The sequence below is a fragment of the Varanus komodoensis genome, unplaced genomic scaffold, assembly GCF_004798865.1.
Source record: "Varanus komodoensis strain SLA01 unplaced genomic scaffold, ASM479886v1 scaffold72, whole genome shotgun sequence".
Lineage (NCBI taxonomy): Eukaryota > Metazoa > Chordata > Lepidosauria > Squamata > Varanidae > Varanus > Varanus komodoensis.
The window spans coordinates 294,563-318,354 of NW_025336374.1; the positions used below are offsets into that span (position 1 = coordinate 294,563).

At 42.9% G+C, this 23,792-nt stretch overlaps 1 protein-coding gene across 16 annotated transcripts in view; it reads left to right on the top strand.

The window, feature by feature from the left end:
- The window catches only part of SUPT20H (SPT20 homolog, SAGA complex component), a 94,236-nt gene that overhangs the window by 25,805 nt on the left and 44,639 nt on the right, over nucleotides 1-23,792 (top strand). For all 16 annotated transcript variants that reach the window (XR_006416840.1, XM_044452422.1, XM_044452423.1 and 13 more), the window contains exons 10-16: nucleotides 2,594-2,733; nucleotides 3,295-3,451; nucleotides 3,554-3,610; nucleotides 6,063-6,134; nucleotides 12,931-13,088; nucleotides 13,917-13,949; nucleotides 22,472-22,580. Coding sequence is in view for 15 of the 16 variants with exons in the window: in XM_044452422.1 (XP_044308357.1) it covers nucleotides 2,594-2,733; nucleotides 3,295-3,451; nucleotides 3,554-3,610; nucleotides 6,063-6,134; nucleotides 12,931-13,088; nucleotides 13,917-13,949; nucleotides 22,472-22,580 (726 nt within the window). In the remaining variant the exon portion in view is untranslated. The remainder of the gene's footprint in view (nucleotides 1-2,593; nucleotides 2,734-3,294; nucleotides 3,452-3,553; nucleotides 3,611-6,062; nucleotides 6,135-12,930; nucleotides 13,089-13,916; nucleotides 13,950-22,471; nucleotides 22,581-23,792) is intronic.

Genomic DNA, 23,792 nt, shown 5'->3' on the forward strand with positions numbered 1-23,792 from the left:
CCTCTTCTAATCCCTCTTACCACCTCTCTTCGCATCCACAGTGGCACCCTCCTACGCCTCCCTGCTTTGCTAATCAGTGGTATCATTAAGACTTAATCCTCCAAGACCTCCCTTTGAGAGACGCCCATTCCTCCTGAACTCCCTTGCCTCCCAGTTCCCTTTTCCAGGAGACTTCCCCCAGCCTGGCCTTCAATTGACGGAGGATGGCCCTCAAGAAGTCCCAACTCCTAGTACTTGACTTACTGCTCATTGCTGTTCCCCTGATCTCAAAGCATAGGATGGAGTGGTCACTCACCTCCAGAGCTCCCCTCATCTGCACATCATCCACCAGATCCTCCCTGTAAGTCAGAACCAAGTCAAGAATATTTTCCCCCTTGTCGCCTCTCGGACTCTCTGGGTGAAAAATCCTCCCTTCATAGCTCTAGAAAGCAGCAGGACCTAGCTGCTGCTGCTGAGTGTGTCTCCCAAATAATATCAGGAAAAGTCTCCCATTATGACTGTGCCCCCCCCTCCAGTCTCCGGTATACCCTTCCAATCTGGCATCATCCAGGGTCTTGAGTTGACCCAGTGGGCAATAACATACCCACACTATCAGATCCTTGGCCACCTCCAGACATGTCAGTCTTACCACAGCGCCTCTACCTGATCCCCTTCGATCCTGCTCCCTATTTCATTGTACCCTATTCCTTCCTTAACATATAGCGCTACATGCTACACTACACCTTCCATCTTTCCCTTCCTGAACTTGCTTAAAAAATGAAGCATACCCCTCTATGTTAACATTCCAGTCCTGCTTTTCATCTCACCATGTTTCTGTAATCCCCATCAGGTCATACCTGCCAGCCTCAGGTGCCTCCTGCATGTTTCCCATGCTCCTAGCATTGGTATACATACATCACAGCATTTTCCCACGAAATTCATTCCTTGTCTCCCCTGATCTCCTTCTTCCTTCCAGCCTCCCTGGCACAGCAGCTACCCTCTGTGCAGTAGTCATGCCAGCCCCTGCAGTCTCTACATCACCCTGCCTCTGAGACCTTTATCCTGTTCCTTCACCAAACTCATCATGATCAGTTTCATGCTTAGTTTCTGAGGGCCCTGATCCCCCTCCATCCTGGGTCAGTTCAAAACTCTCTGGACAAAGCCTGCTAGAGCATTTCCAAAAATTGCTTTCCCCTTCCTGGTGAAGCATGCCACATTCCTCTCCAGAAGTCCCATTGGCAAGGAACCGGTTGCCACGGTCAAGGAACCCAAAGCATTCCCTCTGACACCAGGCCCTCAGCCATTCATTCGTCTCTGCAATCCTCCTCTCCCTGGTCGACCCATGTCCACGGTACCCCTTAGTAAGGAGTCCCCAATGACAATGACCTGATTTCCTCTCACCTGTCTGGAGGAGATTGGGGGCCATACCTTGGTCCCCACATCTCTGAAATGGTCCCCTGCCTGTGTTTGACCTCAAGCCAGGCATTCTAAGCAGGCCGAGCTTCCCAAGCAGGCCAGTTCCTCAGGAGACCCATGCCCCCAGCCTGTTCAAGCAGAAAAAAACTATTTCTCAGCTTCACTTCCACACCAGGAGATGGAGGGCATGGTGCCAGCCTCTGCTTTGTGAGGGTGACATGCCTCCATGACTCCCCAGCTGATTCCCTGGTGGCCCCTTCCCCTCCATCCTGTCTGGAAGGAGCCTGCCTCTGGTTGGCCTGGAGGACCTCCTGGGCAGTGTTCAGGAACTGTTTCCCCTCCCTTATCCCCTGGAGGGTGGCGATAGCATCCTCCAGACCCTTCACCTTTTCCTCAAGGAGAGCTAGGATCTGGGTCTTGCTCGGATGGCAGCTTGCACTTAGTGCAAGTGTATCCCAGCTCCTCCTGGAGGAGGAAGAGACATTCCACAGGAGCTGCAGGCAACCATCCCACTTGCCACTCACTCCATGGCCGTCTCCTGGTCTGGCATAGGCCACCCCTCAGAGAGTTGTGTTTCTACTTGCCCTCTGCATGCTTGTTTTGCCTGCACTTTTCTACCCTTGTGTGGGACTGAGAACCCCACTCCCTCTGTGAGGACAAAAGGAAAGAGAGTCCTCAGGCAACCCTGTCCTTTGCGTGTCGTCCGTTGGCACCCCCAACAGCTGAGTGAGGCTTTATAAGCCTTAGCAGCTGCTGGCCTCACCCCCCTCTGCTTCCCCAGGCCTCTGTAGCCCCACCTCCCTCCCCCTCCAATCCTCCTCCCCCCCCCCCCCATCCTCTACCCAAGCTCTGACCTTGCCTTCGCAAATTCCCTGGCCACTCACTCTGTCCTCCCCCAGTCTCTGCTACTGCCGCCACCAAGATCCAAAAGAATTTTATATACCACTTGTTAGCAAAAAAAGTTCTCAAAAACAGAGAACAACTGTTTCATACTGAATAATCTTGCTCAGCTATCAGTTTGAAGAGTAATTTGTTTTTTTTAAAAATATTTGTAACATGCAGCCAACGTTATGCATATTCATACAGAAATAAGTCTTACTGAGTTTAGAGGGATATGTGCTCCAGTAAATGTCCATAGTATTGCATCCTTAGTATTTAAATTACGTTCATTGTGGAATCTTCTGTGTTTGTATTTTAGGAGGACAAACTGCTTTTAGAAAGTCAACTTATACTGGCTACAGCAGAACCTCTTTGTCTAGATCCATCAATTGCGGTAACCTGCACGACAAACAGACTTCTTTATAACAAGCAGAAAATGAATACACGCCCAATGAAACGGTATTGGAAAGTTATAATGGAACTTGTAAAAATCTGTTTAAGGTGGAATAGATTACCTTAATGGGGAAAATATTTAGATTTCTTTCTGTTTTTTACATTTTATCTTGTTTTTAAAATCTATACAGTGGTGCAGAATTCTAGTTACATTTCTGAAAAAAAAAATTTCTAGTAGTCTGGAAGAAGGAAGGACTCACTGGAGAAGAGTCTAATGCTGGGAACAATAGATGGCAAAAGAAGAAGGGGACGGCAGAGAATGAGGTGGCTAGATGGAGTCACTGAAGCAGTTGGTGTGAACTTGAGTGGACTCTGGGGGATGGTGGAGGACAGGAAGGCCTGGAGGAATGTTTTCCATGGGGTCGCAATGGGTCGGACATGACTTCGCGACTAACAACAAGTAGTCTGGGAAGAATTGAGCACACTTGTGGCAAACAGGAGATCTTTTAAAAATAAAATTGCACAGCTGGCTCTAGAACAGCATTATTGGATAGGTCTTTGGGTGAATGCAAGCCTGTACAAATGGGATAAAGAATGTCAACTTTTTAAAATTTCAATGTCTTATAGGTGCTTCAAGAGATACTCCAGGTCATCTCTGAATCGACAACAGGAAGTGTCTTACTGCACAACTCCACCACAGCTCAGGTTGTTTGATTATTTGCAAAAAAGAAAGGAGAGGAAAGGAGCTCAACAGCACGACCTCAAAATTTCTAAAGCTGGAAATGTATGTATGTTTTAAAAAGCTTAAGCAGGAAATCAGCTAAATAATCTTATTTGCTCTAATGAGTTTTATTCATATCTTTGTTTTCCCCTTTTTTCTTTTTAGTGTGTAGATATGTGGAAACAGCATCCTTGCTATTTGACTGTACCATCTGAAGTAGATGTAAGTATTTAGGTTTCTGCAAGCTGTCAGTATCTGAAAAGTGCTCCCATTTTGATATTTGTGTCGTGCCTGAAGCCCCGACAGAGGCAGCACCTCACGAGGAGGTCTTGTGCTGGGACCCTGTACCCAAATGCCAACCTCACAACCTAGCTTGGGGGTGGCTGAACGGATAGCTGTACCTCCCCCTGACTCCACGCCCATTGAGCAAACGCCCAACGCCCGAGCCCCCGAGGGAAAAGGCGGAAAAGGCACTACGAGTGAGTTCGGCTCAGAAAGAGTTAGAGCAGACTGTCCCTCCCCCTTCTGATGCTGAACTTCCTGAGCACGACACAGGAGAGGTAGGGGGCGTGATAGACTTTTCCCTAGCAACCAGTTGCAGAACTCTGAGGAGGAGGGAACAAAGGCAAGCCTTGTTACGTCAGAGAGAAGAAAGGTGGGGCCAGGAGAGCTAGTCCCAGTGGGCTCGGGAGAGAGAGGCCACTAAAGGATTAGCATCTGCATTGCAAAGACATCAACAGTAGAGCTTATCTATAGAGTTATAAATCTTGTAGATAAGTAGCAATAAAGGACTTTAGTCTTATTGCTGTGAATGTATGGGTTGGTTACGTGTTGAGTAGCACCTTGACAATTTGTCTTTCACATTGGAATGGATGGCAAATCATAAACTATAAGAATATGAGTAACTTAGTTTAAGATAAATTTTAAAGAAAATTGAATTAGAAATCAAATGAATTGTTCTTTTTGGTAAGATCCATTAAAATAATTTAAAATGTAAATTGAAAAGTTTCTTTTTCAAGTTAGCCATTTTGGTCCTCAAGAAAAAACATCCAGTCTGGGCAATCTCAGCCTGATGAAAAGATTTGGCAAAGGCTTTCTCACTATTTTGTGACATTTGGATTGATGCTAATAAATTAATTGCCCAACTATGGATGTTTTACGCATTGTTTTAAATAAGCATTTAGAAAAGAGGATATAAATAAACCATTAGACCAAGGATCCTCAAACTATGGCCTGGGGGCCGATTCGGCCTGCCATGCCCATTTATCTGGCCGCCATGCCCATTTGCACCCGCTACATGCGCACCCGCACCCACACACACGCCCACTGCTCCCTACCTCACCCCACTTGTGGGGAGGCAGTGGTTTGCTCACTAGGAGAAAACGATCTCCAAGCGAGAAAACCGCTGCCTCGTGTGCCTGCCTCACGGTGTGTGCCTACCTCGCCTCACCTCACCGCATGCCCTGCCCCCACCTCAGCGCCCGTGCCCACATGCACAGCCCCCGCCCCCATGCCGGCCTGCGCACACCGCCGGCACCACCTTTCCAACCTGTGCCCAGCACCGGCACCTTTCAACTGGCTCCCTGGTTAAAAAGTTTGAGGACCCCTGCATTAGACTGAAAATTTGTGCCAGAGCTGAATTCATACTTCTCCTGGGAAGTGTCCCAGGGACCATAGGATTATTATTATTATTATTATTATTATTATTATTATTATTATTATTATTATAACATTTCTATGCCGCCCCTTGCCGAAACCTCGGGGCGGCTTACAACATGATAAAATACATTGAAATACAATAGTACATAATAAATTACCATTAAATATAACAATACAAAAAATACATTGATTTACAAATACAAAATTAAAATTATCAGTATGGATGGATTTGTTTGTTTGTTTATTTATTGTATTTATGTCCTTCCTTTTCTTCTTTCAAGGAACTCAAGGCAGCTTATATATTCTATTCCACCTCTCAATTTTATCCTTGCAAAAACAACCATGTGAAGTAGGTTAGGCTTAGAGTCTGTGAGTTGTCCAAAGTCACTCAGTGAGCTCCATGGCTGACTGGGGACTAGAACCCAGATCACTCAAGTCCCAGTTCCACACACTTAACCGCTACACCATACTGGCTCTCAAAAGGATGGCTCAGGAAACCCTTTTTGAGGTCAGAGACAGTGCTCAGACCTTGGAACAGGGAGTCAGATAAGAAAAATTGACCTCAGGGAGGAGGAGGAAGGAGCATTCCGGTGGGCAGGAAGTGGAGGAGTCCATAGTTGCCACCTCCCCTCTTGCTCTGAATTGTCCTTCCTAGATGGGTTGAAAATTCTGCCTTGCAAAAATATAGGAAGTTTGGGAATAGAGAGAAGCAAAGATCACTTCTGCCATTGCTCCTATCATCAGCCTGGCAAGGCATAAGAAGTTTGGTTGCTTCTGAGTTTTGAGACTGATGAGCAATGTGTGCACAGGCTATAGGATTGCACCCTTATGAAATCTTCATTAATGTGTTTATTCTTATTGGCACTCAAATGGTTAATATTTCTTTTAAAGGTAAATTGGTTACCTTTTTATCCAGTTCTGTCATTTTATTGATAATTAAGAATATTGCAACATTCAAAGGAGCTGCTGTTACTTGTTCTGGTTTTAGTTCACTATTCTCTTGATATTTCTGAAGGTGGAAAAATATGCTAAAGTAGAAAAAGCTATCAAGCCTGACGAGTCACAACCAAGTGTCTGGCCAGCTCATGTAAGTAATAGTGGACTGTGAATTAAGCTTATCCATAGTTAAGAGACATCTTGTTCCAGAACATGAGAATATAAAGAATGAACAGTTCTTGAGTATCTTGAATTGTTTCAAATTATTATTCAAGAAAAATTGAGAGATTGATATTGTGAATGAACCAGAATGGAACCAGATTGTTGGCATGTAACATAAACAGGATGGCAGAGCAACTTTTAAACTGAGTTCTGAGGGTAAGCTAACAGGAGCTGGGAAACATCCTGTTCACGTCAAATCATGCTTAGTGGATAAAGGGGAGGAAGTTTCAAATTGCCTACATGTAGGAGGAGAGGAAACTGTCAGCAGATACCTGTTCCTGAACTTCTGTATTCTGAAAGGGAATCTGATGAATTAAGGCAGATAGTAGTGACAAAAGATGAAGTTCATCACCTTATTGACAAACTAAAAGTCATCAAATTACCCTGTCCAGATGGTATCCATCCTAGAGTTCTCAAAGGACCCAAACATGAAATTGCTAACCTTACTGAAATACTGAATTTGTGCTAAAGCAGCCATTGTATCAGATGATTGGGAAATGGCTAATGTAAATTTTTAAAAAGGGATCCAGGAGGGATCTGGGAAGTTACAAGTCAGTGAGTTTAATACCACTTCTCGGTAAACTACTTGAAAGCATTAGTGAAGGAAGAATCAGTAAGCACAGAAACAAGTCCCAAAAGGAAAAAAAAATTGCATGGCTTCTTGAAGGGGAAGTCTTATTGAGAGTGTAAGGAAGCATGTAGAGGGGTGATAAAGTAGACATTTGTTTAGTCAGATTTCCAAAAGGCAAAGTCCTATACCAAAGTCTCCTGAGAAAAGTAAGCAGTATGGAATGAAAGGTGGGGGAGGGTTCTCTTACAGATTACTAACTTGCTAAAGAACAGAAGTCGGAGGGTGGGAATTAATGGCAACTTCTCCCAATGGAGAGAAGTAACCAGTGGAGTCCCACAGGGTTCTGCATTAGAACTAATGTTTTTCAGCCTATTCATAAATGATCTGGAATTAGGAGTAAGTAGCAAAATGGCCAAGCTGATGACACCAAACTTTTTAGGATTGTTAAAACCATAAAGGATAGTGAGGAGCTCCAGAGGGATCTCTGCAAGCTGGGAGAATGGGCATCAAAATGACAGATGCAGTTCAATGTAAGAAAGTGTAAAATAATGCATGTTGGGACAAAAAAATTCTCAATATCAAGTATAAACTGTTGGAATCTGAGCTAGCAGTGACTGAGCCTGCCCTTCTTCTCTGGGACAGCCTTTCATGTACTTGTACAATGCTATCTTATCACCCCTCAGTCTTCTCTTCTTGAGGCTGAACGTGCCCATTTCTCTCAATCTTCCCTCATAGGGTTTTGTCTCCAGTCCCCGAATCAACCTTGTTGCCCTCATCTGAACCCTTTCTAGCATTTCTGCATCTTTTAAAAACTTAATTGTCCAAAACTGGACACAGTACTCAAGGTGAGGTCTGACTAGTGCTGACTAGTGCCACACATGTTTTGGAAGTGATACTTCTGTTATCCAAAACAGTGTTTGAACTTGTTTGCAGCTGCATCACACTGTTGGCTCATATTTAGCTTGTGATCTGCAACAAGCACAGGATCCTTCTCCTTTGCAGTATTGTTGAACCAAGTGTCCCCCATCTTGTAGCAAAGCATTTGGTCTCTTCTGATTTAGCATTTGTCCCTACTGAATTTCATTCCATTGTTCCCTGCCCAGTGTTCTAGCCTGTGGAGATCATCTTATCTCTGTCTTCCGGGGTATTTGTTATTCTTTGTTTCATCTGCATTATCTTTCCTTGTACGTCCTTATCTAAATCATTAATATAAATATTGTAGAGTACCAGTCCTGTGGCACCCCACATGTTACCTAGCATGTATTACAGAGACCTGGGCAGGAGAAGGGGGAGATGTCTACCTCACTCAGCTATGCCCACCCAGGTATCTGATGCAACACCAGCCAAGCCCAGGGGCAAGGGGAGGGGGGTCTCCCTGGTTTATTGAGACTCAGTCTCCCTCATGGGTCTTCCTGTTCCTTTCAGACTAGGCACTGGGCTGTCGAGACAGATTAGGGATTCTGCTGGTGTACTGTGCACCCTCCTGCCCAGCGGACTCCCATTAAGATTGTTTGCCCCCAGATCCAGATGGATTCCTGAGGGTTTTGGGTGATTTTCCGGTTCATAAAGCTGGCACTCCTGTTCATGCCATGGTCAATCTGTGGAATAGAGAAATGACCAGGGCAATCGAGACGATCACTCCTAAGTGTCCTCTCCCACCTAGCAGAGCCCGCTTGGCACCATGGTATACACTTGAGTTGCAGGTGATGAAGCAGGCTGGGAGATGATTAGAGCGCAGGTGGAGGAAATTTTGGGAAGAATCTGACCGAACACACTTACATGCTCATTATCGAGCCTATGCATATAGGTTTCTCAAGAGACAAATAAGATGGTCTGGTACTCCCTTAAAGAAAGAACTTGCCACAATTTGTTGTGATCCACACAATCAAAGCCTTTAGCATAGTCAAACAAGCAGAAGTAGATGTTTTTCTGGAACTCCCTAGCTTTCTCCATGATCCAGTTTGTGTTGGCAATTTGATCTCTAGTTCCTCTCCCTCTTCGAAATCCTGCCTGTACTTCTGGTAGTTCTCGGTCCACATACTGCTGGAGCCTAGCTTGTAGGATTTTGAGCATCACTTTGCTAGCATGTGAAATGAGTGCAATGGTGCGGTAGTTTGAACATTCTTTGGCATTGCCCTTCTTTGGGATGGGAATGTAAACTGACCTTTTCCAATCCTGTAGCCACTGTTGAGTTTTCCAAATTTGCTGGTATATTGAGTGTAGCACTTTTGCAGCATTGTCTTTTAGGATTTTGAATAGCTCGGCTGGAATACTGTCACCTCTTTGCTCGGCTTTGTTGTTGCTCGGACTTCCTAAGGCCCGTTTGACTTAACATTCCAGGATGTCTGGCTCAAGGTCAGTGACCACCCCATCGTGGTTATCAGGAACGTTAAGTTCTTTCTTGTATATTTCTTCTGTGTAACTTTGCCTCCTCTTCTTAATCTCCCCGGCCTCTGTTAGGTCCCTGCCATTGTTGTCCTTTGGCATGCCCATCTTTGCATGAAACGTTCCCTTCATATCTCCAATTTTCTTGAAGAGCTCTCTGGTCCTCCCTATTCTATTGTTTTCTTCTATTTTTTTACACTGTTCTGGAATTCTGCATTCAATTGAGTGTATCTTTCTCCCTTACCTTTTGCTTCCCTTCTTTCCTCAGCTATTTGTAAAGCTTCCTCTGACAGCCATTTTGCTTTCTTGCCTTTCTTTTTCTTTGGGATGGTTTTAGTTGCTACCTCTTGTACAATGTTGTGAACCTCCGACCATAGTTCTTCGGGCACTCTGTCTATCAGATCTAATTCCTTGAATCTATTTGTGACCTCTACTGTGTATTCATCAGGGATACGATTTAGGTCATACCTGAGTGGCCTAATGTTTTTCCCTACTTTCTTCAATTTAAGCCTAAATTTTGCAACAAGAAGCTCATGATCTGAGCCACAGTCAGCTCCTGGTCTTGTTTTTACTGACTATATAGAGCTTCTCCATTTTTGGCTGCAGAGCACCTAGTCAATCTGATTTCTTAGTTGACCATCTGATGATGTCCATGTGTAGAGTCGTCTCTTGGGTTGTTGGAAAGGAGTGTTTGCTATGACCATTGAATTCTTTACCAGCCTGTGCCCTGCTTCATTTGGACTTCAAGGCTAAACTTGTCTGTTATTCCGGTTATCTTTTGGCTTCCTACTTTAACATTCCAATCCCCCATGATGATAAGGACATAATTTTTTGGTGTTAATTCTAGAAGGTGTTATAGGCCTTCATAGAACCGGTCAACTTCAGCCTCATCAGCATCAGATGACATGATTCTGTCCTTTTGGAGATCATATCCCACTACTGCTTTTCCTACTCTTTCTTGACTATGAAGGCGTCTTCATTTATTCCGAGGGATTCTTGCCCACAGTAGTATACCTGATGGTCACCTGAATTCAGTTCACCCATTCCTGTCCATTTTAGTTCACTGATTTCTAAGAGGTCGATGTTCAGTCTTGTCATCTCTTTTGTTTGACCACATCCAGCTTGCCTTGATTCATGGATCTTACATTCCAGGTTCCTATGGAGTATAGATCTTTGCAGCATCGGACTCTCCTTTCACCACCAGATTCATCCACCACTGAGTGTCATTTCAGCTTTGACCGAGTCGTTTCATTCTTTTTGGCACTACTAGTACTAGCCCTCCGCTCTTCCCCAGTAGCACATTGGACACCTTCCAACCTGAGGGGGTCATCTTCCAGCGTCATATCTTTTTGCCTTTTGGTACTGTCCATGGGGTTTTCATGGCAAAGATACTGGAGTGGGTTGCCATTTCCTTCTGCAGTGGATCACCTTTTGTTAGAGCTCTCTGCTATGACCTGTCCATCTTGGGTGGCCCTGCACATCATAGCTCATAGCTTCATTGAGCTACGCAAGCCCCTTCGCCACGACAAGGCAGTGATCCATGAAGGGGATCTTCATATAGAAGATACACATATATACATATATGTATATGTACACATAGATTTGTCTATTTTATAAAACTGATTGTAGGTAATATAACTTTATCATTAAGATAAAAATCACTGACAATATTTTTAGGTTTCAGGTTTAGTTCAGGTTTCTTAGTTCTTAGTTAAATTGTTCATAATAATGCATTTTTTGCATTTTTCATTGAATTCTTTGCCAGGTCTTCTATTTACATAAATAGTTTCACCATTATTGTATACTTGTCTTGCTTGTTTTTCCAATCTTTGGTAGTTAGACAATCTTCTGCTTTTCACTTAGATGCAATCATTACTCTGGCTGCTATCATATATTTAAAGAACTCTGGCATAGATTCTGGAAGAGTCTCTGGTATGATACTCAGTAACATATCCTTAGCATTCATAAGAAAATTAATTTTTCATTTTTTGCATTTCTGCATATATTTGTTTCCAAAATCTTTTTATTTTATCACATGTTCTTCACATGTGGTAAAACGTTCCATCTACTAATTTACATTTCCAACATTTTTCATTATATTATCCATTTTCTGTATATCTTTCGAGGCGATATACCACCGAAAATTTTCTTTTAATGCTTGACACAACGAGAGTGTCTTCTAGTTCTTCTGCACCTGTCACTCTTTTCTAGGCAGTTTCTTCCTCATCTCCCCTCAGAGTTTTCTTCTTTTGCCTCAGCGTGTTGATGCACTTCTTGCTTCTGTACTACTCTTAGCTGTTGCAGTTCCACCGCTCTGTCTAAAAACTCTTCATGTTATATTCCCTGAAGGTAGAAACTTCCTGTTGTAGTGCTCTCACCTTTTCTTCTAACAGGGCTACTAGCTTGCACAGATTGATTGATTTAAAGCTTTTATATCCTGCCCTTCACAATGTCTCAGGGCAGTAATACAATAAAATAAATAAGATACGGCATCCAAATTATGGTAAATAAAACCCAAGCTTAAAACATTATTAACATTTAAAACAATGGGAAAATAAAAAGGTTTTGATCTGGTTCCAAAATGAAAAATGCATCAGTGCCAGATGTACCTCTTTGGGAAGCCTAGTCCATCCCTGGGATGCCACCAAGAGATGCTGCAGGTCACTACCACTGTGGAGTCTTTTTGGTGCTATCTTTCTGATTCTGGCTTGGTAGGCTAGTGTGACAACCAGTGCTTTCTCCTGTCACTAAAGGTTGACAACACAATCCTTCCAGTAAATGTGAGTGCATTGTAAGAAAGAAAACAAAAGGGCTGGAGGAACCATGGGGTCAAGAAGAAGAGAAAAGAAGGAAAAATGTTAATTAAGTACCTTCCCCTTGACACCCCCCCCCCAAACTCTTGTTCGCTCTTCCTGTTCGCTTGCTCAGGTGGCTTGGTCTGGGAGCTTGGCAGCTTGTATCCCAGAGACCCTAGACCAGCTGGGGTAGCTTCCTCTGATCTGCTCAACTAGTAGTCAGGAACCAGTTAAGCATTAGTTCTTGGATTCAGCTGTATGGTGAAATGAGGGAAGAATTCTAACTCTATCAAGTTTTTCTTGTCTAGGTGTTTATATCTGTCCCCAGCCCAACATGGTTCTACTTGAAGCAGGCCCAGAACCTGTTGTGTTAGTTCAGGCAAAACATTACTTGCATAGGAGCTGCTGCTTTATGGTGGAATGCAACTGTGCACCTACTAAGGCATCCTTGTTAGAAGTGGGTTTGGAGTGTGTACTTAGAAAGTAAGAAAATATGGTCCTCTGTCTCTTTCTTGCTAGTTATGGACATAATTGATTCAGCCAATAGAAAGATGAGTATATACAAGGAGGGCATATTCCTAACAGTAATTAAAATAAATGCATAAATAAAGGGAAGCTGTCTCAAACTTGTTCAAAGTACTCATTTATGCCTCAAAAGGTTGTTGTTAAATAAATCAGAGTTTGTTGCTGAGTATGAATGTACTCACTTTAACTGTGGGGATAAAGTCGGCAAGGTAGTGAGACTGAAAAGAACATAACCAAGTATTTTAAAACCTACTGCTGCCAGTAGCAGCTGTATTTGGGTGTTAGAATTATCTTCAGAGCCCTCTTTTACCTTCCCACTCTATGTTTTTCTCTCTGTGCAGTTTTACCTTTCAGATGGGCTCTTTAACAGGTTACCTAGTTTCAATCTGTGTATCAAATTATCCTTTTGGAGATGAGTTACTTATATAAATATTTTTTCTGTTTGACAGGAAATAAAAGATGATTATGTCTTTGAATTTGAAATTGGCAATCACCTTCAAAAAACAAAACTGACAATTTTTCAGACACTGGGAAATCCATTATATTATGGTAAAATACAAATGATTAAAAGTGACGAAGACAATGAAATCCTAGCAACTCCATCACAGTAAGTGTCATTTATCTTAAACTTGGGAGAAAAGCATGCTGCTGATGCTAGTATTTTTAACATATTTCTGCTGATTTATTAAAGATTATTTTTATTACTGTATTTTAGAAATTTGGGAAATGTTTCTATACTGGACATTGGCCTTCAGTTATTACTGTGCAGCCATCATTTAGCAGAACAGGGATGCTTCTTGCAGCAGTTTACTGTATGTGAGGATGTAAAACAGGGCTTCATAAAGGATCAGTGAGAAAGGAGGTTTAGCAGGCTGCTGCCAAGTTCAGACCAGCATAATTCAAGAAATATTTTGTTTGAAAGAAATGCCTTGGAGATCTAAGAGAAGAAGAATGCCACCTGGGTACTATAGCATAAGAAAATAAAAAGACCAGTTCTGGATGAGACCACCCAGTCCAGTATCCCCTTCCAAAAGTTTGCAGACAGCTATCTGTAAAAACTACAAATATGACCTCCAGCTAATTGTCGTTAGCTAACATTCCCATTAGCTGACATTTTGAAATAAACTCCTTCTGAATAGGAAGACTTTTATTTAGCTGTGATAGCTAATGGCTATTTATTTATATTGCATCCTTCCTCCAAGGAGCTCAAGGTGGTGTACATAGTAATTCACTCTCCACCTGGAGAGTTATATTAGACTGAATAGTACCCAGTGAGCCTTCAGGAGGATTGAGTGGAAATTGGGGCTCCTCATTCCTAGTCAGGTGTTCTAAACATTACCCCATGATAGCAGTGTCCAGTTCAACTGATCATATATACATTAAATGTTATTTCTGCCATACACTCATCTTAATTTCTATATTATGCTGCTTACAGTTTCCTTATTGGCTCGAAGTCAGAAGCAGAACGGTAAGCAATTTATCAATATTTACTGGATTTATTGAAGCTGTAATGCATGCTACTTAGATTGCAAATACAACTGCAGTGCCCAAATATCAGAGGATTAAATCTGTTGACCTAGTGTATGCTTTCTAAGTTTATCTCTAGCATTGGTGTTGTGACAGTCTGTTTTTCATTATCCTCCATATTATATTTCTTGCCTGGAAGGACCCTAAGGCAATTTTTATAATCCTCCTTCTCTCCATTTTATTCTCAAAACAACCTCAAGAGTCAGAGAGTGTGTGACTCACCCAAAGTCACCCAGTGACCTTCATAGCCAGAATGTAGATCTTCTGAGTACCAGTCCAACACTAACCACTGTCTTGTCTTATAGTGTGCTGCAGTGGACATCTTAATTGAGGAGCATTGTAGAAATTAATTAAAAAATAAAAGTCCTGCTGTTACAGGATGGAAGGATGCCTTGAAGCCAAACTTCTTTGTATTCTCTTGATTGCTAGAACTTTGGCTACTTCCATTTTGAGAAGAATGTGATTTTATCCCTCTAATAGTTCAAGGTAGCTTGTATTCTGATCCTGAGTTACTGCTCTTTCTTTAAACAACACTTAGTTTTACTATTAGCCATTTGCTATTTTTCAGTTATAAATGTATGTCTGAAGAGATGCTGGTTCACTCAGATCTTTGAATATTAGCTGAGTGTACTGGGTGGTACATCTCTTTCTTCTATATTTGCTCAGATCCATTTAACTTTCTTGGACTGGAAGACTCTCATGCATAACTATCCCAAGCAATTATTCAGGTTCTCAGAAGAAGAAAATGGAGTTGATACTTTTTTTTTCTGACTCTAATGGTTTGCTTTCCAGGCTGCATCCATTTTTCTGTCTCTGCGCACGCGCGCGCGCGCGCACACACACACACACACACACACACCCTCCTTCAGATCTGTAAATAATCCTTTGCACACAGGTTCACTTTTAACTGTGAGCAGACTATAGTCTCTACTTCTGGCAGACAGAGCTCTACTTGTCATATTGTGTTCTTCTTCATGGTCTCTACGCATCACACATAAGGGTGCTGTACCTGCACAGTGCCCTAGTTCAGAAAGATTCTTCTAGCCTAACATTTTTGGCAGGACCTGACCCGCACCCCCGGGTGTATAAACAGGCAGACTCTTGCCATTTTGTCAGTTCTCCTCGATCCGCCATTCGCTGTGCCTCAGTACTCTCTTTGCTCTACTATATTACCTCAGCTTTTTCTCAAATCTTAAACAACTACTTCTCAATTTTCCCTCACATCTTTCTCCGTTTTTACTCTTTGACCTTTTCTTATCATTTTTCCATACTTTCAATCCCCCCTCCCCAACCCCCTGTAATCCTTCTGTCGTCTTCTCTTCAAGACTTACCTATTCTGTCCTAGATTCACTCTTCTTATCTCCTCAGTGGCTCAGCAACCAGCTTTTAGGAAGTGCGCAAAATGCAGATGTGAAAACGCATTGTGAAATCACATCCACCAAATGTGGATGTGAAAAGGGTGACTTCCATTGCCTGCTCTTCCTGGGTGAAGGACACCATGTGGATAAATGTCCATATTATCAGGCCTTCACTAAACAGGCCAGAAAAATCCTTGAAGGGCTGCTGAAGAAAGAACTCTGAGAGAGAGCCCTATGTGCAGAGTCACTGGTGAAGTCTCCGCAGACAAAGGGCCTGAATGTACCTCTGCTTTTCTCAAATCCTCACTCAAACTCCCAACTCAGCCTGCAAAACAATCAGGCTTGACCAACTCTCCAAAAAAGCGAAAGTAGAAAAGGAAGCACACTGAGTTGAAGGGACCCCAGTTGGGTTAAACATTCTAGACAGGATAAGTCTGCAAAAAAGAGAAAGTGCCAATCACACTCTGAGTCTCGACCTGTAGATTCACACCAGGAAGTTAAACTGCTAGCAACCTCAGAACGATGGTATCAATACCGAAGGCATCTCCAACCTGACCGCTGTTTGTGCATTCCATGTCAGACGACTCCAACGAGATTGGAAACTCACCGAACTGATACTATACTACCAATGTCCATTTTGGAGGGAGAAATATTAGACTCTCCTCTGAGATCGCCTACGCTTTCTGAGCTACCATCCAAGCAAGCCACTAACTCACCGGAGCAGTTGTAGCCACGACCACCAACGCCTCAACTTTTTGGGGAACAATTGCACTTTCCCATCCTTCACTGGCTTCATGGAAGTATGGAAGGCTTTCTTATTGGATGCCTCCATACCACCGCTATGACTATGGGAATGATTGGGACTCCCTAGTCCCTTCATTCGAGTACCCTTAGCCACCCTTTCCACCCCGTTCACCACAACAATGCCCTACCAAACATCCATCCACATCAGGTCAAGTGCTGACTACACCCTCGAACCATGCTACCATCATTGCTACTGTCATGCGCGCTGACTCAGAGGAGTCTTTGGCGTGCGCAAGAGAGAGAGAGGCTTCCCATGGGAACCAGAGTTCATTACAGGAAGATGTGTATTTGGTGCCAGTAGTTCAAACACCCCCTGCACTCCCTGGTGGCACTCTCCTAAGGGATGAGGGCACAGAGGGAGGAGGGATTCAGGAGGAACTTGAAAGCGTGGGACAATCAGAGGCCGACCTAGAGGTTGCCAAGGGGACAGTTGCAGCACCTGCAGATAAGGATGGTGAGAACACAGGAGTTAGCCTTGAGGGGCTGTTGTAAGACGTGTGCTCCTGCAGACACAGATGCATGCGCAGATTAGGGCAGTTAGAGATGAGACTGTTGGAACGACAAAGAGAGAGGAGCCTTTCTGACCCGCCTGTCGAGGGACGGCCCAGGTGAGTTAAAAGTATCACATGAACTGATCCCATTCAGAAAGAGAGGACAACTTGATCATCATCACTCGCATCATCATCATCATCATCATCATCATCATCATCCATGTTTGTAATCGTTAGCTCTGTGTAGAATAAAGGCTTTAGTAGCAGTAACTGGGCTCGTTGCTTTCGTTGGGAAGCAGCCTCACAACAGCCGCCTGCATCCTTTTCATCTTCTGCTATGGACTACGCCTCCAATTCAAACTTGCATCTATATGCTGAGGAAGCAACATCAACCTCTATGAAAAACATGGTCTCTGCACAAGGACCCAGTTCACCAGGAGAAAGTCTCTTTCTCTGAGCAGATTATCAGAATGGCCACATCCCTCAGGATCAACGCTCAGCAGAACGCTGAACCGCACGATCTGGTTTGTGATGTGAACAGAGAATGTGGTTGTGGTAACTCTGCCTTTCCTCCCAACACTGCACTGAGTGATGAAGGAGTTGTGGGAGCTTTCAAACCAACCCCACCCTGTCTCAAGTTGGCTGGAGAGTATGTATTGGGTCTGAGAACAAGATGTCCTGTTTCTCTTGCATCATCCGGAACTCAACTCCATTGTTGTGGAGGCTACACAAGGCAGACAGCAACAAGAGCATTCTGTACCTATGGATCAGGAGGAACGCCAAATCAACATGATGACTCACTAGTTATATTCTGCCATGGGACTTAGTATTTATATTTCCAACTATGAAGCAACTATGGCACAGTACCAGGTCTTTTGTGGCGAAAGATGGAGTCTCTTTTCCAGCAAAGGGAACTGGCTGGAGTCTTCATTGCAGAAGCAATGCAGCTATCCAAGCAGCAGATCGCAATGACAAGATGTCACGTTGACTGCGATTTGAGGGAACTCATTGGATCCATAGCTCTGTGTCAACACACATGGTTCAGAGCAGCAAACTTGCTGCAGGAGACTCAGACATGCATTGAAAACATACCATTTGACAGGACCGGACTATTCCATTCAAAAACAGACGAATGAATGGACTTGATTCACAAGGTGAGACTCACGGCTCAGCATATGGGATTTACAGCAAGTCACCAGAGACAATGTAAGTGGCCATGGAACCTTGGTGCTCAATTTCACCCCTCTTTACCTGCAGAACAAACCTATCTCACCAGGTACCAACAATACCCAAACTGTCCTCTGAACAGGTCTCGCCACACTGATGCTACCTGTCTGCAGCAACCCAGGAAAAGTTTGGATGCTGATAAAAGACAGCATTGATAGATAGTGAACCGGTCTCCTGTTTGCTCCACCATTCCCTTTTGGGGATTGACTGAAAGACCATCTCCCCATCTGGTAATTTATCACATCTGATCAGTGGGTTCTACCCATTATAGATCATGAATATAAAATAAAATTTGAGACCCTCCCTCCTCGCAGAACAGTAGAACATCACCTTCCCGATCCTCCAGGAAGAGACTGTGACACTGTTAAAGAAAGGGGCAGTCCAACTAGGGGAGTTGGTCAGGAGACAGAGTACTCAGAGGAGGTGGCGCCCCAACTATGGAATGCACTCCCTAGAGGTCCGCCTGGCGCATTCATTGTATGTTTTTTGGCGCCAAGTCAAGACCTTTTTATTTGGCCAATATTTATCATAGTAATTTTAATTGTGTTAGACTTATTTAATTTATTTAAAATAATGCTCAGTGTGGAATAGTTAACTTATTTTATTGAGGATTGAAATAATGTTGTAAGCCGTCTGGAGACAACAGTAATGGATGGCCTACAATTTTTAAATAAATAAATAAAAACTAGCTGACCAGTCAGAGAGACAGCACAGTTTCTACTCTAGGTACTTTACTGTCCCAAAAATGAGCGGAGGTCACCATCCCATCCTAGACTTACTTGGAGTAAAACCATTTCATAAAAACAAGAAAATTTAGATTGACCACCTGGCAGAACAGTCTACCGTTATTACAGCAAGGGGATTGGTTTGCCACACTGGACTTAAAGGATGCCACCTTCATGTAAGCATCCATTCTGACTATAGGCACTTTATCCGATTTGAGGTCAGTACCAAGAGTTACAAATTCAGGGTGCTTCCATTTGGACTGTCCATGGCACCGAGAGTGTTTATAAAGCGTATGACATTAATTTGTGCACACCTCAGACTCTAACGGATTCACTGGATTATAGGCATCAGGATGATTGGCTGCTGGTCTCTTCCTCGAAAGACACACTCCCCCATTCCATATCCATAACATGTAACCTCTTGGAACAGTTGGACTGTACATCAGTAATGAAAAATCCACACTTTCCCCTTTACAGTTCGTAACCTATATTGGAGCATGGATAGAGGCAATACCAGCTTAAGCATATCTACCCACGAACCATATAGAGGACATCATATGACCGATTTGATGACTCTGACCAATCTGACAACAACCTTTGGGCAGTACAATAGCTACTGGGCTACATGGCTTCCACAGTAAGAGTTGTACAGTACGAGGGACTTCGAATGAGACCACTACAGCTGTGGTTCAACAGGGTACACCATCCAGATTCAGGCCCACCAATCCTACAATTAACAGTTCCTCATCCAATATCACAGACTCTAACATGGTGGACCATGGAAAACAACTAAAACCAAGGAATGCCCTTTCTGCTGTCGGAACTTACAGCCACAGTAACAACAGACATATCCATGACTGGCTGGGGAAAACATTGCTCAACATTATGGATTCCAGGAACATGGCAAGGTTTGGAATGGAACAGACACATCAACTATCTAGAACTAGTGGTGGTATCCAAAGCTCTTCACTCTTTCAAACACCTGATAGCAGGACAACAGGTACAAATCGCCATGGACAATACTATGGCTATATTCTGTATAAACAGGGCAGAACAAGATCAACCCACTTAACCAACTTCGCAATGCACATGTGGAACTGGTGTATTTGTCACCATGTCCACTTACAGGCAGTACATGTGGCAGTATGTAGTAGTGGACTCACTTATTCATTCCTCCCTATGAATGCACAAATAAGAACTGAATGAGATTGTCTGCGACCAATTCTTCTCACAATGGGGCATGCCAACAGTCGATCTGTTTGTGACAGAACAGAACAGAGCAGGCACTCGATACTGCTCCAGAATCAAAATGGAACTACATTAACTCAGTGACACCTTCGTGATACTGTGGAAACGACCTTTTCTATGTTTTCCTGCTGTTTCTGTTAATAACAAAAATGTTAGCAAAAATCAAGAAAGATGAAACATCATGTATCATGATAACACCATGGTGGCCGAGACAGATCTGGTTCCCAACATTACTGGACCTGTCCCAATGGACATACCTACACTTACCACAAAGCCCAGACTTTATCTCCCAGGAATGGGAAAATCTTGCACCCAGACCTTTCAACACTGAAGTTGACTGCTTCGCTGATCCAATGATATCAGGACCATTGACCCTGTGCCCTAAAATTCCATTCATCTTACAAACTTGATTACAAACAAACACGAGGCAATCTTATGCGGCAAAGTGGAAATATTTTTTGCACTACAGAATGGATCATAGTTTTGAAGTGCCCACTGCCATGATCAAAGATGTCTTGTATTTCCTCCATTCCCTACACCAAGTGGACTGAAACCAACCTCCATAAAGGTATTCCTCACACTACGGGGACAAATTGGCAGATTTTCCATTTTTTCCTATCCAGTTGCATGCTTCATGAGAGGTCTTAACAACCTGAACCTTCCAATTCATTCCTTCATACCGACTTGGAGCCTGTCAGTAGAACTTCAGGCTTTTACCGTTACAGCCACTTGAAATGACTGACCTTAGACTTCTTTCCTGGAAGACCTTGTTTTTAGTGACAATTACATCAGCAAGGAGAGCAAGCGAGCTCTGCACACTCAGAGTCGATCGTTGATCCTCCATATTTAAATTTCCACAAGGAAAAAGTCATTCACCTCGATCCCAGGTTCCTACCAAAAGTAGCCACCTCTTTTCACTTGAACCAAGATATTATCCTACCAACTTTCTTTCCAGCACCAACATCCTCGACTGAACGATCCTTTCACACCTTAGGTGTACGCAGGGCACTTGCTTTTTATCAATTCCACACAGAATCATTCTGCAAATCAAAATCATTTTTTGTCAAATACAAGGAGCATGCCAAAGGCGAACCAATTTGACTAGAGTTACTTCCATCTCAACAGCATTCTGGCATACTACTGGACAAGCTGTGTAAAGTTGCTATGTGATTGACACCATCCACATTCATTCGAAATTACTGGCTAGGTGTAAAGGCCAGACAGCACTGTTCCTTCAGATGTGCTGTCCTCTCAGCGGTACTCCAGTGACAACATCTTCCCACCTCCTGAATCAGTAAATTCGCTACTCACCCATCTGTATGATGCACAGAGGCCACAGAGAAGAAGGGCAGGTTACTTACCTGTAACTGTTGTTCTTCGAGTGGTCATCTGTGCATTCACACAACCCAACTGCCGGCTCTGTGTTGGTGGTGGTGGTCGTACATCAGGTTTCTTTCTTACTAAAAACCAGTAAGAGTTTGACAGTGAACAGTCAGTCTCCAGCTGGACTGACAAAATGGTGGGAACCTCCCTATTTATACTAGGGGGAGGGGAGGTTGGGCTCCTGCCAAAAATATTAGTATAGGAGAATCTTCCCAAACTAGGGCACTGCACAGGCGCAGCACCCATACGTGTGAATGCACAGATGACCACTCAAAGAACGACAGTTACAGGTAAGGAACCTGCACTTTCCCTCTTCCCAGATCAGTTGTATGTTTATATCTATTACTTCCATGGATTCCTGTTCCTCTTGCCACTGTCTTACTACTGTAGGCACAAACATTAGGACTTGGTCTTTTACTACGTGACACAATGAGAAATATTTTGTATGTGAACAGTATCCAGTAGGGTCAGTTTGCCTCCATTAGTTCAGATGTACCACGGGAGGGAGCGGTTGTGCAACAGGGCTTTTGTCTTGAAAAAATACCCCTAGAAGTGAATATGCTCATTTTAAAACAAGGACAGGTCAGCAGAGCTTTCTTCTATAGATACCACTGTTCTGCCCTATTCTGGAAACTAGTGTTTTTACTTAGATTTGTTTTTTTTAAAGTGCAAAATCCCTTTGTATGATTGGTGGCCCTGTGCAAGGGCATGATAGAATACTACCCAGAATAACTGACACAAAAAATCTGCTTTTTGCTTGTATGTGCATATGTAACATAGGTACGTACATACACTGTACAAGCTTCAGTATTCATGGATCAGTTGCATGCTTTGTATATCATCCTGTCCATCAGTCCTTTGGTTGCCATCATTCTACCTACATTCCTCCTCTTTTCACTTTTAGGGTTGGTTTTTTTTTTTTTTTTTGCTCAAAATAAAACCCAGGCCGTACTTCTGGAAACAACTCATATACTGAGTTTCAGAATTCAGAAACGTATCAGTTTGAATATATGTACAAATAATGAGTAAAATGTATTCTGTCTAGGTCACTTTTAATCCTCTTTGCATCTTATATATGTTTTACTTCAATCCCATGGAATTAATAGACACACAAAGAAAACAAAATATACATAAATCTGCATTTATTATTCATTAACCCGGTTGATACACTTCTGCTTAGTGCTTCTGTATTCTCTTGAATGACTTACATTTAATACCATGTTACAGAGTAGTCAGCCAGTACCAGGAGCTAATTCAGAACGAAGCTAAATGTCCAGTGAAGATGTTTCGTAATTCAGTTGGATCAGACCATCTTTCTCCTGGGAAGGAAATAGAAGTAAGTTATTACTGAGTATTAAAGGATATCTTTGTACCCAAATAAAATCTTGCAATGGTTCTACAAGATTTCCATCTACAAAAATAGACATTTACTTTCTTTCAGTGACTTAAATATTTGACTTTTGCCCCATCCACATAGTTTCATCGTCTTTGATTGTTATAACTTAGTATATGTACTTCTCAAAATATGTCCCCATTACAAATTAACTGGAAAAATATACATTAGACACTGTAAGTTATCTCAGAAAATGTAAGCTAGAACACATTCTGAATTTAAATTCTGATATACAGCAAGCTAGGAATCCCCAGTGCAGATGACATGCTAAACAAACATGTTTTATTTATGTTTGTAAAACATCATGGCTTATTTAATGATTTTGCTAGCAGGGAGAAACAAAGAAAGAGTGAATTGGCTACATGCACTAGTGCACAGCTCATTTGCAGTCAGTTTTTTGGCCTACCGTTACATGGAAGATATAGTCAGATGTCTCCAGCATCCCCTAGAAAATTGGATTGTAGAGGGATCTTTCATGATGGAATAGTGCTAGATCATCTTGGTGGAACATATTGAGCTACCTGGTCTTCCCCACTAATTCACTCTTCCCAGGCTCAAGGCTCTCTAAACTTGACAAGGAGTATATACCCCAGTGTACATTTGAACCCAGAATAGCCCAAAAAAGAAGACGATGACGACTGTGTGCCCACTTTCCCTTGCTACAACAATTTGCTAAAGCCAAACACGCTCACAAGTTAGATTTTCTGGTTTTGAAACAACTTCCCAAGTTGAGCAAAACTATAACAAAGGTGATAGTGGCAGTAACCTCAGTATCTGCCATGAAGCCAATGGCTGTAGAACTTGGGGCTAATCTCAGTAATGTGGCACAGGAAATGTGTGAAAAAAAATCTGAGACTTCCTGAAGATGAAGGTATGTAATACAAATATCAACTTCCTGACCTTTTTCTCTATATAATAGTTAAGAAATGGTTATTGTTTATACAACAATAAATAATACTGTTCTTCTTCATCGTGGTCTCTGTGCATCACACATATGGGTGCTGCACTTGCACAGTGCCTGTATTCAGGAAGATTCGGCGTTAGTAGTTTTGGTGGGAAGCCCGCCTCCCCACCCCCCGGTATAAATGGGTGGAATTCCCACCCTCTTGCCAGTCTACTTTTGACCACCATTCGCTTTGCCTTGGGTTTCTCTTG